The sequence below is a fragment of the Diaphorina citri genome, unplaced genomic scaffold (assembly GCF_000475195.1).
Source record: "Diaphorina citri unplaced genomic scaffold, Diaci psyllid genome assembly version 1.1 scaffold1362, whole genome shotgun sequence".
Lineage (NCBI taxonomy): Eukaryota > Metazoa > Arthropoda > Insecta > Hemiptera > Psyllidae > Diaphorina > Diaphorina citri.
The window spans coordinates 31,892-46,323 of NW_007378788.1; the positions used below are offsets into that span (position 1 = coordinate 31,892).

A 14,432-nucleotide genomic window follows, 5' to 3' on the forward strand; every position below is an offset into this window, starting at 1 on the left:
CTCTCTCTCTCTCAGAAGAGAAGGAGGGAGAAAGAGGTGGTTTTATTTATCGTATGGATGTTTTATTATTTTTTTTTAAAAGGATATACATAGAGTACAGAACAAAGGAACATTTAACAAAAACAAAAGAAATAATAACACTTCTATCTACTTATAAAGGTAAACTCTGTAGCCAGGCAACAGCTTCTGAAAGTGTTTTGATATCCTCAATATTTCCCTTAAATGACAAAGATGGACAGTCATATAGGATATGGTCAATAGTCTGTTTTGAGTGCTTCTTCTACCTTAACTTTTATAATATCTCTAAGCGTTTAGTCAGTATAGCTGAAAACCGCCAAAAAACGGTCCAAAACCGCCAAAAAGAGGTCAAAATACCGCCAACCGCACCATCTATCTCAACCAAACGTTTTGTGTTACATCCTTGTCACATTTGTGAACTCCATACCAAATTTCAAGTCTCTAGCTCATACCATTCCCGAGATATTGTTAAATTACACCGAAAACCGCCAAAAAGCGGTCAAAATGCCGCCAAGCGTTGCACCGATTTTACCCAAAAGTTTCGCGTCGCATCCTCATCACACTTGACAGCTACATACTAAATTTCAAGTCTCTAGCTCTTACCGTTCTTGATATATTTTGTTTACAGACAGACAGACAAGGACAGACAGACAGACAGAAGGACAGACAAACACACGGACCAATGGCTGAAACTTTGGATTTAGGCTCTAGGGACCTCAAAACGTGTTTTGGCACTAAAATTTGACCATCGAAAATTTGACCCGATTACATTACTTTCCTTCCTATAGGATAAGGAAAGTAAAAAGACGAGAAACTCCCGCACCATCGAAAATTTGAGCCGATTACATTACTTTCCTTCCTATGGGATAAGGAAAGTCAAAAGAGCTAGGATCAGAGGAAGATCAATATCAAGGTGGAAAGATAATCAACAAACATACAGAAAACAACTGAAATTCGCTGATTTCGCCTTTATAGTCAAACGAAATCAGCATCCTAGTCTCAGAAAACAGCCAGACTTTTAGAGATCAATTGAGCTGGCGATGTTTTGCAACCAATCGACCTGTCATATAGTACAGAGCAACTAAATAGGACATGTACAAACCTACTCATGTACGAAGGACCCAGGTAAAGTACGAAGAGTGAGTATGCACCCTATGATAATTATTGGCTGCATATTTTTTTTTTTTTTTCGTAGTCTCCCAATTTTACAAACATATTCATATTCTATTCTAGCTGGGGGACGTTAAACAGGGAGTAGACCAGCCTGAGAATGTACGATCTAAGACGATTATGTCCGAACTAACTCGAGTCTGTACGATCTAAGACGAGAATGTACGAAACCAAAACGGACTCCGAAAATATAAAAGCATCACTGTTTTGGACTTGGAAATCAAGGAGACCGGAAGAGGGACGGACACCAGGGGATGAAGTTGATTGCAAGAACCAGTTACTGATGCAGATCTCCAACGAAACACCAAGTTATCCAGTCTGGTTTTGTAGTTTTGGAAGACTTGGCACCAGCCAGAGCTGACCGAAGCCTCTGCTTACCGTCTGCTAACCGCTGCTTACCATCTACTAGCGGAAGTCTCTGCTTACCATCTGCTAACCGAAGCCTCTGCTTACCATCTGCTGACCGAAGCCTCTGTTTACCATCTGCTGACCGAAGCCTCTGCTTACCGTCTGCTGACCGAAGCCTCTGCTTACCGTCTACTAACCGCTGCTTACCATCTACTAGCGGAAGTCTCTACAGCTTATCTAGTTCTGCTCTTGAGGGTAACTAAAAGGTAAGTCAGATTATTATTATTTGCTCGACCTTAGGGTGAATGGCGAATGACAGTATTTCCAAGGGTTTGTCTTGTCTTTTGGTTTCTTCCGCAATAACTAGGACGGTTTGCCCGATTTTAATGGAATTTGGCATTCAAGTTTAACACATCAAAGAAAATTCACTCATTGGATTTTGGACCAGATAGAAAATTCGAATTAAGTTTAAGTCTTGCCCATTTTGTCATGTGCGACATGTGTTGGACTAAACGATGGAAATTGTGTTCTATTTCTAAATGTATGTCAAATATCCTATCATGACGACTTACCGACTTGACTTTCTCTTTACAGATTTGAAATGCATCTACAATATTATCCACAACCTATGGATGTGTACCATCTGCTAACCGAAGCCTCTGCTTACCGTCTACTGACCGCTGTTTACCATCTACTAGCGGAAGCCTCTGCTTACCGTCTACTGACCGCTACTTACCATCTACTAGCGGAAGCCTCTGCTTACCATCTACTAACCGAAGCCTCTGCTTACCGTCTACTGACCGCTGCTTACCATCTACTAGCGGAAGCCTCTGCTTACCATCTACTAACCGAAGCCTCTGCTTACCGTCTACTGACCGAAGCCTCTGCTTACCGTCTACTGACCGCTGCTTACCATCTACTAGCGGAAGTCTCTACAGCTTATCTAGTTCTGCTCTTGAGGGTAACTAAAAGGTAAGTCAGATTATTATTATTTGCTCGACCTTAGGGTGAATGGCGATTTGCAGTATTTCCAAGGGTTTATCTTGTCTTTCGGTTTCTTCCGCAATAACTAGGACGGTTTGCCCGATTTTAATGAAATTTGGCATTCAAGTTTAACGCATCAAAGAAAATTCACTCGTTGGATTTTGGACCAGATAGAAAATACGAATTAAGTTCAAAGGTAGCCCATTTTGTCAAGTACGACATGTGTTGGACTAAACGATGTAAATTGTGTTCTATTTGTAAATGTATGTGGATTGTGAAATATCCTATCATGACGACTTACCGACTTGACTTTCTCTTTACAGATTTGAAATGCATCTACAATATTATCCACAACCTATTAACTGGTATAGGTAAGTGAAGAAATTCAGCTACCTTTATACACCTACCAGAGTTTACTATTCACCTCACGTCAAGACAAAAAAAACTTCTTAGGTAGGTACATAGGTAGGTAAGTAGGTAGGGGAACACGGAGCAAAACGGTACATCGGGGCAAAACGATCACCCACCCTTTTTAGGAGCTAGGAAGTGCTGAGCTCTCTTGGGTGGACTAGGAACTAATCCTGCAAGTGTTATCTTTGTTTTGGTCTGTGGTTGATTCTTTTATCTTTTGTTTTCGAAGAGTACGGAGGTTTTTGTCGATTTCACGAGTGCTTGATGCAATTTGAGTGCTTGATGTAATGCCTGACGCTTTGGGGCAAAATGGTTTTATACCGTCTGGGGCAGAATGGTACCCTATACCCTAATGGGGAACGGTGCTCCAGGGTTCCATTTTGCCCCAAGGTGTTTTGCGTGTATATGGTATAGGACCATTTTGCCCCAGCCTTGGGGCAAAACGGTCTTTTTGGTACCCTCATAAAAATAAATCAAATAGCCCTCATAAAAATATTTTTAGTTTTTTTTTTTCCAGTTATAAGTACATAATTATATCGTTCTTGTCTGATCTAATTTGTAGCTAAAATTATGTTTTATGTTGTCACAAAATTACATATCTATGTGACTTTTACTTTTTTAGTTAGGACCTCATAAGCACTAGAGGTGCCATTTTGCCCCGTGTTCTCCTACATAGGTAAGTAGATAGGTAGGTAATCTAGTTTTATATCACATGGGACGTGAACCATTTTTCTCTCTTCTTCTTCTTCTTCTTCTTCTTCTTCTTCTTCTTCTTCTTCTTCTTCTTCTTCTTCTCCTTCTTCTCCTCCTCCTTCTTCTTCTTCTTTCGTCTCGTCTCGAAAAAAAAATTGGGATTAAAAAAAAGGAACTTTTTGAATGAGACAGAGAAAAAAATTCAACTTTTTTTACGGGCATAAAAGTAAGTTGATATTTTGTAACCATTTTTTATTCCTTTTCTTGGTAGATGGGTATTTTTTAATTAATTTTCCTATACGCCTTCTTGCTTTTTGCCTAAACCCTAAAGTATGAGTGTGAATGACAGGCATGACATTCTTGAGTCATTAACAAGGTTATCAAAATTTAGGAAAAAAAAAAAAGAGAGTAGGTAGGTACCAATGAGGTATGAGAATTAATAAAATTTTAAATGAGGATTGGTTGAAAACCCGTCATTTTTATTATTATTATTATTTGATAAAAATCTGGTGTGAACATTACCTACATGACTTGGGTATGGTTCTCCCATAACTTTTTCAATGCCTCCAACCATATAGGTAGTCATTACAGCTGAAAACCGCCAAAAAGCGGTAGAAAAGTGTCAAAATGAGGTCGAAATAGAGCCAACAGTTACTCCGATGTTTTTTTTTTTTTTTTTTTTTTTAGAGGTTTTCTAGTATACATATTCAAAATGTGGTGTAAAACTCATGGCTTTGTCCAGACTCACACCCAGGTATTTGCATGTTGAGGCTATCAGAATAATATTGGTTTTAATTTGACGATTAGCATATTAATTCTAATTTAATCCCCTGACGTCCTGCAACTTCAAAATGGTATTACTTTTTTCTCCCTTGGAAAGAAAGTTTAAATTTAAAGCTAAGCTTATACCCTAGCAGAGGTGTCGGGGCTCCGTCAACACCTAAAGTTTCCTTGAACCCTTGAAGGTATTAAATCCCGAGTGATTTTGATAAGACTGCGGAACCTGAGGCCCGATCCATTACTTTACATTGCAGATTATTTATTTATTTAACTAACCCTTTATACAAAAATGACAATAGGAAAAAAATACACTAAAACTAAACAAACACAAACAACAATCAAATACAGTCGAAAAAAAATAATAAAATGAAATATAAAAGGAAAGTAAAAAGTAAAAAAAAAGTAGGTGTTTAAATTTAATTAAAATTAAAATCGCCGTCATGGACACTTTGGACATTCTGGGCGGAGTTCCTGTGAACTTGTCTTTAGTCACGTGACATGACATGGGTATGAATCTCCCATAACTTTTTCAATGTCTCCAACCATTTAGTCATTATAGCTGAAAACCGCCAAAAAGCGGTAGAAAAGTGTCGAAATGAGGTCGAAATAGAGCCAACCGTTACTCCGATGTTTTTTTTTCCAAGAGGTTTGATGGAGGGAACTGTAACTGCTAAGGTCTTATCGTCCCGAAATCGAAGATGGATGACAAAATAGGACAAAGCCAGCCGTTCCGAGAACTTTTAAAGGCCAAGTAGATTAAAAGAAAGCAAAAAAGGCTCAGAACAATATATGTACATTGGTTTTAATTTGACGATTAGCATATTAATTCTAATTTAATCCCCTAACGTCCTGCAACTTCAAAATGGTATTACTTTTTTTCTTCCTTGGAAAGAAAGTTTAAATTTAAAGCTTAGCTTATACCCTAGCAGAGGTGTATAGTAAACTACTTACTTTACTTTCCGTGTGCGTCAGCGTTACGTATAACTTTTGCAAAATACGAAGTCTGGAAAGCAAAGGTCTTTCTAGTTCTAACCGTACCGTACACTATCAATTCTAGGCCCGTCGATACCTACCTAGTTCTTTCTCTTCAATTTCCTTTTTGACGGATCTTTTCAGTTGTTGGTTTTTATAAGGCCTTTTTTTCTACCTTTGTTTCATTTTTCTTCCTTCCTTTTGCATTCTGGTTCGTGCTGTACCTATACCTAGATCTTCTTCATCTTTTTCTTCCGCCTTCTTCTCCTTCTTCTTTATCTTCTCCGTCTTCTTCATCTTTTTCTTTTTTTTACTTTTTTTATAAACTTTAATGAATTTTAATGGAGGCTTTATTGTTGCCGTCCTTTTTGTTTTGCTTTGTTTCTTTCTCTAGGATGCTTATTTTTTATTATTTTTTCCTCTTCCTCCTCCTTCTTCTTCTTCTTCTTCTTCTTCTTCTTCTTCTTCTTCTTCTCACTATTTGCTTTCGTTGTACATTTCTTGCCATTGTTTACTTTAATGATAATAATTACCTCTTGAGTTCTAGCGAACATTTTACCTCTTTTCCCCTCCTCCTTCTTTTTTTTATTCTTGGTTTTTAAGCGTAGACTTCTCTTAATAATAATAGAGGAATTAGAGGACTTGTAGTAGGTACTAGCTACTATTTAGGCAGGCAGGTAAATAATTGGTAATGATAAGAAGGTTCTAATTCTAGTCAGCACCATTTTGAGCAAAAAACTCCCTCCCTTGAACCCCAGAAGGTAGAAAGAACGTGGAGGCTGGTTTGAAGAAATTCTGTTTAATAGTGGGTAGATCTATACTTATTACCTGTTTATTTATTGAACAATTGGTATGTATTTACCTTCTGGGGGTTTTTTCTCTAAAGAAAGTAAAAAATCCCGGGGCAATCTGAAAAAAATCTGGTGTGAACATCACACGACTTTCCTTATCCTATTGAATGATGCTTATTTGAGTGTTCTTGTACCCTAACTTTTACCATATCTCTAACCGTTTTGTCGCTTTAGCTGAAAACCGCCAAAAAACGGTCGAAATCTGTCCAAAAGCGGTCAAAATACCGCCAAGCGCAGCAACCATCTCAACCAAACGTTTTTTGTTGCATCCTTGTCACATTTGTGAACTACATACCAAATTTCAAGTCTCTAGCTTATACCATTCCCGAGATATTGTTAAATTACACAGAAACCCGCCAAAAAGCGGTAAAATGCCGCCAACCGTAGCACCGGTCTTAACCAAAAGTTTTAAAACCGCCAAAAAGCGGTAAAATGCCGCAAACCGTTGCACCGATCTTAACCAAAAGTTTCGTGTCGCATCCTTGTCACATTTGACATCTACATACCAAATTTCAAGTCTCTAGCTCTTTTCTTGAATGGCCTCATCTTTCAGGACCTTTGTCTGTGTCGCGTCGTGGAAGTCCCACTCCCACGACACATATTTAGGTACTGTCACAGGGACAGGGTTATGTCCTGTGGCAGTACCTACCTTAGGCGTTCATGGTGGTAGGTAGGACTGGTAGGGGTAGTTACCTCAGGGTCACACCCCTCGGAATCTCGCATACATAATTGTTGCAGAGACGGAGACATAGGGAGTGCATTCGTGAAAGTGACCTATTCTTATAATTTTCCCCTCTTCCTATTGATAATGGCATAAGTACAGTAGTGTCCAATGCAATAAGTCACAAAAGATTTAACCAAGTCGTAGTGACCAACGGCGTTCATTAAAGCCGATGGCCCCACTTATACCAATACAAATTATAAAACTGCTATAAAAGTCAAAGGCTGGTTTAAGAATAGGAGTGGAACTTGTGTAATACCTACATATAGTACATATGTGTACTAATGATAGTATTAATTAGGTATATGAAATTATTTCCTTAGCGATACTAGTGCTAACACAATGGCAAGCTTATTTCCTTCTAAAAAATGCTATTTCTTCTAAACAAGGCTTTTTTTCATGGCATGAGTCTTTATTTCAATTGTTTTCCAATCATCTTAAATGACATTTTTGGTTTGCCAACACTCACACTTAACTTATACTTTTTATGGGACTTCAAGTTGGCACGTACCTTATTGTTCGGACGTTTCGGGTCTGAACTCCAGACCCGTCTTCAGCAATTTTAGTGTACAAAGAAAACCCTAGTGTACAAAGAAAACCGAAGATTAGTCACCACAATATATAAGAAACCCACACACTCAGCTCAATACATTACAGCCCAATCCACCTTCCCCGTCTCTTCTTACTGTCAGTCTCGTCTTGGGAATCAACAGAGATGGAATCAACAACCTCAGATTCCACGACAACAGGTGCAAGCCGCGCAGTACTCGAGGTTGCGGGGCGGCCAAAGGCCAACTGGTGTATAGAATATTGCCTGACACGGCCATCCAGTGCGGCATTCAGAAGCAGGACCCGTGCGAGAATGAAAATGGAATCGCATTTAAACATGCGAGCTAAATTCCTCTCCTCACACTCGAAGTCATGCCGCCGTCTCTCATTGACTGCATGAGAGTCAACGTGTTTTTCTCTCGCATTACTTTACATTGCAGATTATTTATTTATTTATTTATTTACGGGACTAACCCTTTATACAAAAATGACAATAGAAAAAAATACACTAAAACTAAACAAACACAAACAACAATCAAATACAGTAGAAAAAAAAATAAAATTAAATATAAAAGGAAAGTAAAAAGTAAAAAAAGTACCTAGGTGCTTAAATTTAATTAAAATTAAAATCGCCGTCATGGACACTTTGGACATTCTGGGCGGAGTTCCTGTGAACTTGTCTTTAGTCACGTGACTTTTCCTAATATTTTGACGTACGAGTAAACTGTACTTACTTTACTTTCCGTGTGCGTCAGCGTTACGTCATATAATAACTTTTGCAAAATACGAAGTCTGGAAAGCAAAGGTCTTTCTACATAGTTCTTAAAGTTGGTCTGATTTAAGTTGTAAGTTGCAGTATCCTGTCATATTATTGCCCTACCGTACACTATCAACTCTAGGCCCGTCGCCTGTTGGAAGCGTAGTGTGCAGGCGATCGTTCGTATACCTACCTAGTTCTTTCTCTTCAATTTCCTTTTTGACGGATCTTTTCAGTCGTTGGTTTTTATAAGGCCTTTTTTTCTTCTCTACCTTTGTTTCATTTTTCTTCCTTCCTTTTGCATTCTGTTCGTACTGTACCTAAACCTATACCTAGATCTTCTTCATCTTTTTCTTCCGTCTTCTTGGTCTTCTTCTTTGTCTTCTCCGTCTTCTTCATCTTCTTATTTTTTTACTTTTTTTTATAAACTTTAATGAATTTTAATGGAGGCTTTATTGTTGCCGTCCTTTTTGTTTTGCTTTGTTTCTTTCTCTAGGATGCTTATTTTTTATTATTTTTTCCTCTTCCTTCTTCTTCTTCTCACTATTTGCTTTCGTTGTACTTTTCTTGCCATTGTTTACTTTAATGATAATAATTACCTCTTGAGTTCTGGCGAACATTTTACCTCTTTTCCCCTCCTCCTTCTTTTTGTTTTATTCTTGGTTTTTAAACGTAGACTTCTCCTTAATCATAGGTAATTGAGGAATTAGAGGACTTGTAGTAGGTACCTACCTACTAGCTAAGTACTATTTAGGCAGGCAGGTAAATAATTGGTAATGATAAGGAGGTTCTAATTCTAGTCAGCACCATTTTGAGCGAAAAACTCCCTCCCTTAAGCCTCAGAAGGTAGAAAGAACGTTGGAAGTTGTCGGAAAATTCTGTTTAATAGTGGGTAGATCTATACTTACCTATTTATTTATTGAACAATTGGTATGTATTTACCTTCTGTGCCCTAAATCACCAAAGTATGGAAAAGTATCTTACAAGTGTAATAGCCAATGGAAAAGCAGAATTTTGAATTTGGACGAAGCCATAAAGCTATTGAATGAAATGCCTAATACCTGTGTACATAACGTTAGATCAGTTCTCAGTTTTCAACATTTTTTTTTTTTTTTTAATGGATCAACTATGGTGAACTGTCATTTGATTTGATTTGATTCTTTGACTTTGTTTGCTCATCAGATACACCTGAAAGGCGCGCCTGTTCATGCGTGGGTACCCGTCAGATCTACCTGAATACCTGATAGAGAATGGCCCGTCTAGGACAATGATACCCCGACCCCCGACTTACTAGGACTTCAAACAACTGGTATAGGTAAGTGAAGAAATTCAGCTACCTTATATACACCTACCGGAGTTTACTATTCACCTCACGTCAAGTCAAGACAAAAAAACTTCTTGGGTGGGTAAGTAGGTAGGGGAACACGGAGAAAAACGGTACATCGGGGCAAAACGATCACCCACCCTTTTTAGGAGCTAGGAAGTGCTGAGCTCTCTTGGGTGGACTAGGAATTATTCCTGCAAGTGTTATCTTTGTTTTGGTCTGTGGTTGATTCTTTTATCTTTTGTTTTCGAAGAGTACGGAGTTTTTTTTTCGATTTCACGAGTGCTTGATGCAATTTCTTGAGTGCTTGATGTAATGCCTGACGCTTTGGGGCAAAATGGTTTTATACCGTCTAGGGCAGAATGGTACCCCAGAATGGTCTGGGGCAGAATGGTTTTATACCGTCTGGGGCAGAATGGTACCCTAACGGGGAACGGTGCTCCAGGGTTCCATTTTGCCCCAAGATGTTTTGCGTGTATATGGTATAGGACCATTTTGCCCCAGCCTTGGGGCAAAACGGTCTTTTTTGGTACCCTCATAAAAATATTTTGGTACCCTTTTTTTCCAGTTATAAGTACATATATCGTTCTTGTCTGATCTAATTTGTAGCTAAAATTATGTTTTATGTTGTCACAAAATTACATATCTGTGTGACTTTTACTTTTTTAGTTAGGACCTCATAAGCACTAGAGGTGCCATTTTGCCCCGGGTTCCCCTACATAGGTAAGTAGATAGGTAGGTAATCTAGTTTTATATCACATGGGACGTGAACCATTTTTTCTCTCTTCTTCTTCTCCTCCTCCTTCTTCTTCTTCTCCTCCTTCTTATTCTTCTGTCTCGTCTCGAAAAAAATTGGGATTAAAAAAAAAGGAACTTTTTGAATGAGACAGAGAAAAAAATTCAACTTTTTTTACGGGCATAAAAGTAAGTTGATATTTTTTAACCATTTTTTTTTCCTTTTCTTGGTAGATAGGTATTTTTCAATTAATTTTCCTACGCCTTCTTGCTTTTTGCCTAAAGTATGAGTGTGAATGACAGGCATGACATTCTTGAGTCATTAACAAGGTTATGAAAAATTAGGGGGAAAAAAAAGAGAGTACTTATATAGGTACCAATGAGGTATGAGAATTAGTAAAATTTTAAATGAGGATTGGTTGAAAACCCGTCATTTTTTTTTATTTATTTATTTATTATTATTTGATAAAAATCTGGTGTGAACATTACATGACTTGGGTATGGTTCTCGATAACTTGATCCTCTCCGAGGCCATGACAAGAATGAATTAGCCATCAGGATTATCAACGTTCAGTAGAATATTGCACCAAAAGAAGATGATGATGAATTTTCTGTATACCTAATATCTGTTGAGCCCAAGCCGACAGTTTCATTTCTACAGGGATACACATTCATCTGAAAGTCTGAAACACATGCAACTGTCGACCAACACAAAAAAAATGCAATGTGCAAGTCTCTATTTTACCTTTGCTTGGAATGTAATGCCGTGCTGAAATGCTTCCTCAGAATGCATCGGGATCCTCGTATCGTACTCATCTTGCTGGACCAGATTGTATTGCTGCTTCTTGGACGGCATTCTGCACAACACTTGCTCACTAATTTATTTTCTAAAACTAATTTATTGATCACTTGAAAAAAATCACTTTTCGGGTCGCTAATTCGTTATCAACTTATCACTAGGGGAAACCTAAAAATGCATTTGAGTGGAATTCGTTTAATATTTGTGTAAAGTCGAGATTTTTTCTATGCTTTATTATTTTTTATTTATTTATTAGATAGATTTTACTTATTAGATAGGTACTGGATAAACAAGAATAACAAGATCTGAACAATTTGACGATGGTGCTCCGTGGATTCGAAAGATAAAAGTATCTATTTAGGTATGGATTTATGGATAAAAAAATAATAAATTCGTGATTTAGGCGAATGGAGACAAGACTTTTAAATAATTTATGAATGAAAATCTCGATTTCAATTGAATTTTTTGAAGATAAATTTCATTACTAATTTACAATCAACCAACAAAGCAAACATTGATTGTCACCTGTTGTAAACACAAGCTCTACCTTGTCATCTGCTGTAAACACACATGGATATGCTATAGAATTGTCTATTGGTACACGATCACATAATTGCTGATATGATCAATCATATCCTGGATATAGAGAACCGGTTGTAAGCTATGCTAGACACCAAACAGAAGATACCACAGATATGTTGTTAGAGATAAGTGGAAACGTAACACCTTCATGAATATCAAACAATGAACAATACAGAGAACACGACAGTATCCAATAATCCAATTGAACAATACCTACATAGCATCCAATAATTCCAATATGTTCCTTGTGATGATTACATTACAAGGAGATGAGACGAGAAGAATGAAGATCCCATCAAATCAAAATCAGAAGTTTCAGGAGTCACAACAAAGAGGAAACTTAGGAGGGGCCAAAGTTAACAAGACGATCCTGGGGAAGACCACCAAGGAAAGTTTAAGCGAGGCGATGGACTGATTCATCCAATCATCCAATTCTACATCTTGCTCCATGTGACATCAGATCAGAATCATTTGAAGGCGGATTGGTAGGCCAGACAATGAACAGAATAGATACGAGTAAACATTTTAAACGTTCAGTTCAACTAATGAGCAAATTCCCTTCGCCTTTTGAGCAAACTCGGACAAAGTGGACAAACCCTTCGAGAAAGTTCGTAAAATCATAAATATACAAATTAATATAAAATCGTATGTAGATTTAGAGGCTCATTTCGTTTCTTAAATAAGGAATATTTTGGGCTTCTGGGTCTAGTCTTATCCGATCCGGGGACGGATAAAAAATCGGTCAGAAAATATATACACTGGTCAAGTGGTCAAGATTCTTCGGTAGATCAAGGGTCAATGCTCCTGACCATGGCTACCAAGATGCAATTGCAATAGAACTCAAATGTAAAAGATACCTTGACTTCTCACGTCACGTGGTACACTCGATGGATAAGTGACTGAGGAATACTGAGGATCTCTGAGCTCGCACTCCATAGTACCACTTATCCTCAGGCTAACAGAGCTATTATTTCATGGTCACTAAACTAAGCAGACCTTAACTACACCGAGCCAAACATAAACAGACCAACAGACCTGATCCTACGCTTGTCTGAAGAACAAAGCATGGCATGGAGATTTACACATACACAGAATCAGCAAGAATCGAGAAGTTCGTCACTAACACAAAATGACAAACTGGTTGATTCTTGATAATCGTATATTAAATTGTTAACTAATTGATGTTGTTGGTGATGTTATTAGTGATATCTAATAATCGTAATTGATGACAATTATAGAAACTATTGATAATTAATTAATTTTATTGGTGCCCCGTTCATTGTCCTATTCCTATTCCCTATTCCCTGCTTTAAGGCCCAAAATTCGAATCCTCAGACTGTTTTTGGTAAATGGTAACGTAAAAGACGTATGCTGTACTGTAAAAGACGATAAAAATTCCAATGGAAGACACACTGTTCTGGATTCAGATCTACGTATATCATTGGAATAGGTATTGGATGAACCATCATATTCTAAAGATTTCTATGAGGCATCACAAAGGATTTAGCCTGGATTTTCTCAAAAACAAGGAATTAGCCAGTTTCGGACACTTTGTGGCACCAACTCAAAAATGGTAAAAAGCTGGATTGGATGAACTATCAGGGAACATGCAATAATTTGTAATTGTGGAACTTAGTATTAAAAAACAAAATAAAACAAAAAGATTCGGAAAAATCGCAAAAGCACTGGTGAAGGTTTTAGGACTGACTAAAAAATAGTTTGGGATTTTAGGCGATTTACGGCAGATATCGGTGGATTTTTTTTTTACAAACAGTAAAAAATTACGAGGTTTTTATCACAAAAAGAGACAAATTACCAGAAAAGAACGTCACGAAAGTTTGAATATTTTTAGAAAAAAATTGCTCTTCGCACACAGAACTTCTCTGCTCTGCTGGTCAGAGGCAACTTCAACAACTTCATTTCTTATTTTCTTCTAACTTCATCTTTCGCGTTGTGAGTTTCGTAAAAAATGTGACTCATAAAGTCTTCTTCATCTCTGTAGCTGCCCATGAATTATTCTGTGTATTTTCTTCTGTATTTCTGATCATTTCTGCTCTCAGATGAAATGTATTCAATGGTAACCAGTATCTAACCACTGTCGTTGACACCAGTCCATGCAATCCAGGTTCCATCCACCCATGAGTTCCTGGATTTGTGCGGAGATGGTGGGACGTGTCTGTCTTTGGTCCTACGGTCCTATCTGTGTTTCTGAAGCTGTGTCCTCAAATAGTCGGCCTAGTCGATCGATGGTCAATCGACGTCGACAGACACCGTACACTGATCTGGCTTTCGCTTTCACCTAACCCAGGGATTTCCAACTTCCATCATGTGTATGCTTGCCACACGCTACATTGGCAGATATTTCGCGGGCCACATACATAAAGGAGCAGGCCCGTATTTAAGACTTTCTTGAGGGGATGGGGGGGTAGATGCTCCATGTTCGGAGTCCACCCCATAGTAAAAGAGCTAAAATCAAGCCCGAGGGGGGGACCCACCCTGAAATCTTTGCGGGCCACATGTGGTAGTTGGAAATCCCTGTTTCTACCTCTCTGTCTTCCTTCTCTCTTCGCTTTCGGGACAATAAGATCTTGGCGCTTACAGCTTAGGTACAATTCCCTCTAAAACCTCTGTTCTGGAAAAAGTGGAAATTTATTTACCTATATCTATTTTTTTTTTTTTTTTTTTTTTTTTTTTTTTTTTAACCCGTTTTAACACTGGAATCCCCTGGGCTTTTGTTG

General features: G+C 37.9%; 1 protein-coding gene across 1 annotated transcript in view; it reads left to right on the forward strand.

Annotated features, from left to right (window-relative positions):
* The first annotated feature begins 14,020 nt into the window (after positions 1-14,020).
* Positions 14,021-14,432, forward strand: part of LOC103515521 — a 3,667-nt gene continuing 3,255 nt past the window's right edge. Inside the window, exon 1 of the mRNA XM_026828197.1 lies at positions 14,021-14,084. Within this exon, the coding sequence (XP_026683998.1) occupies positions 14,021-14,084 (64 nt within the window). The remainder of the gene's footprint in view (positions 14,085-14,432) is intronic.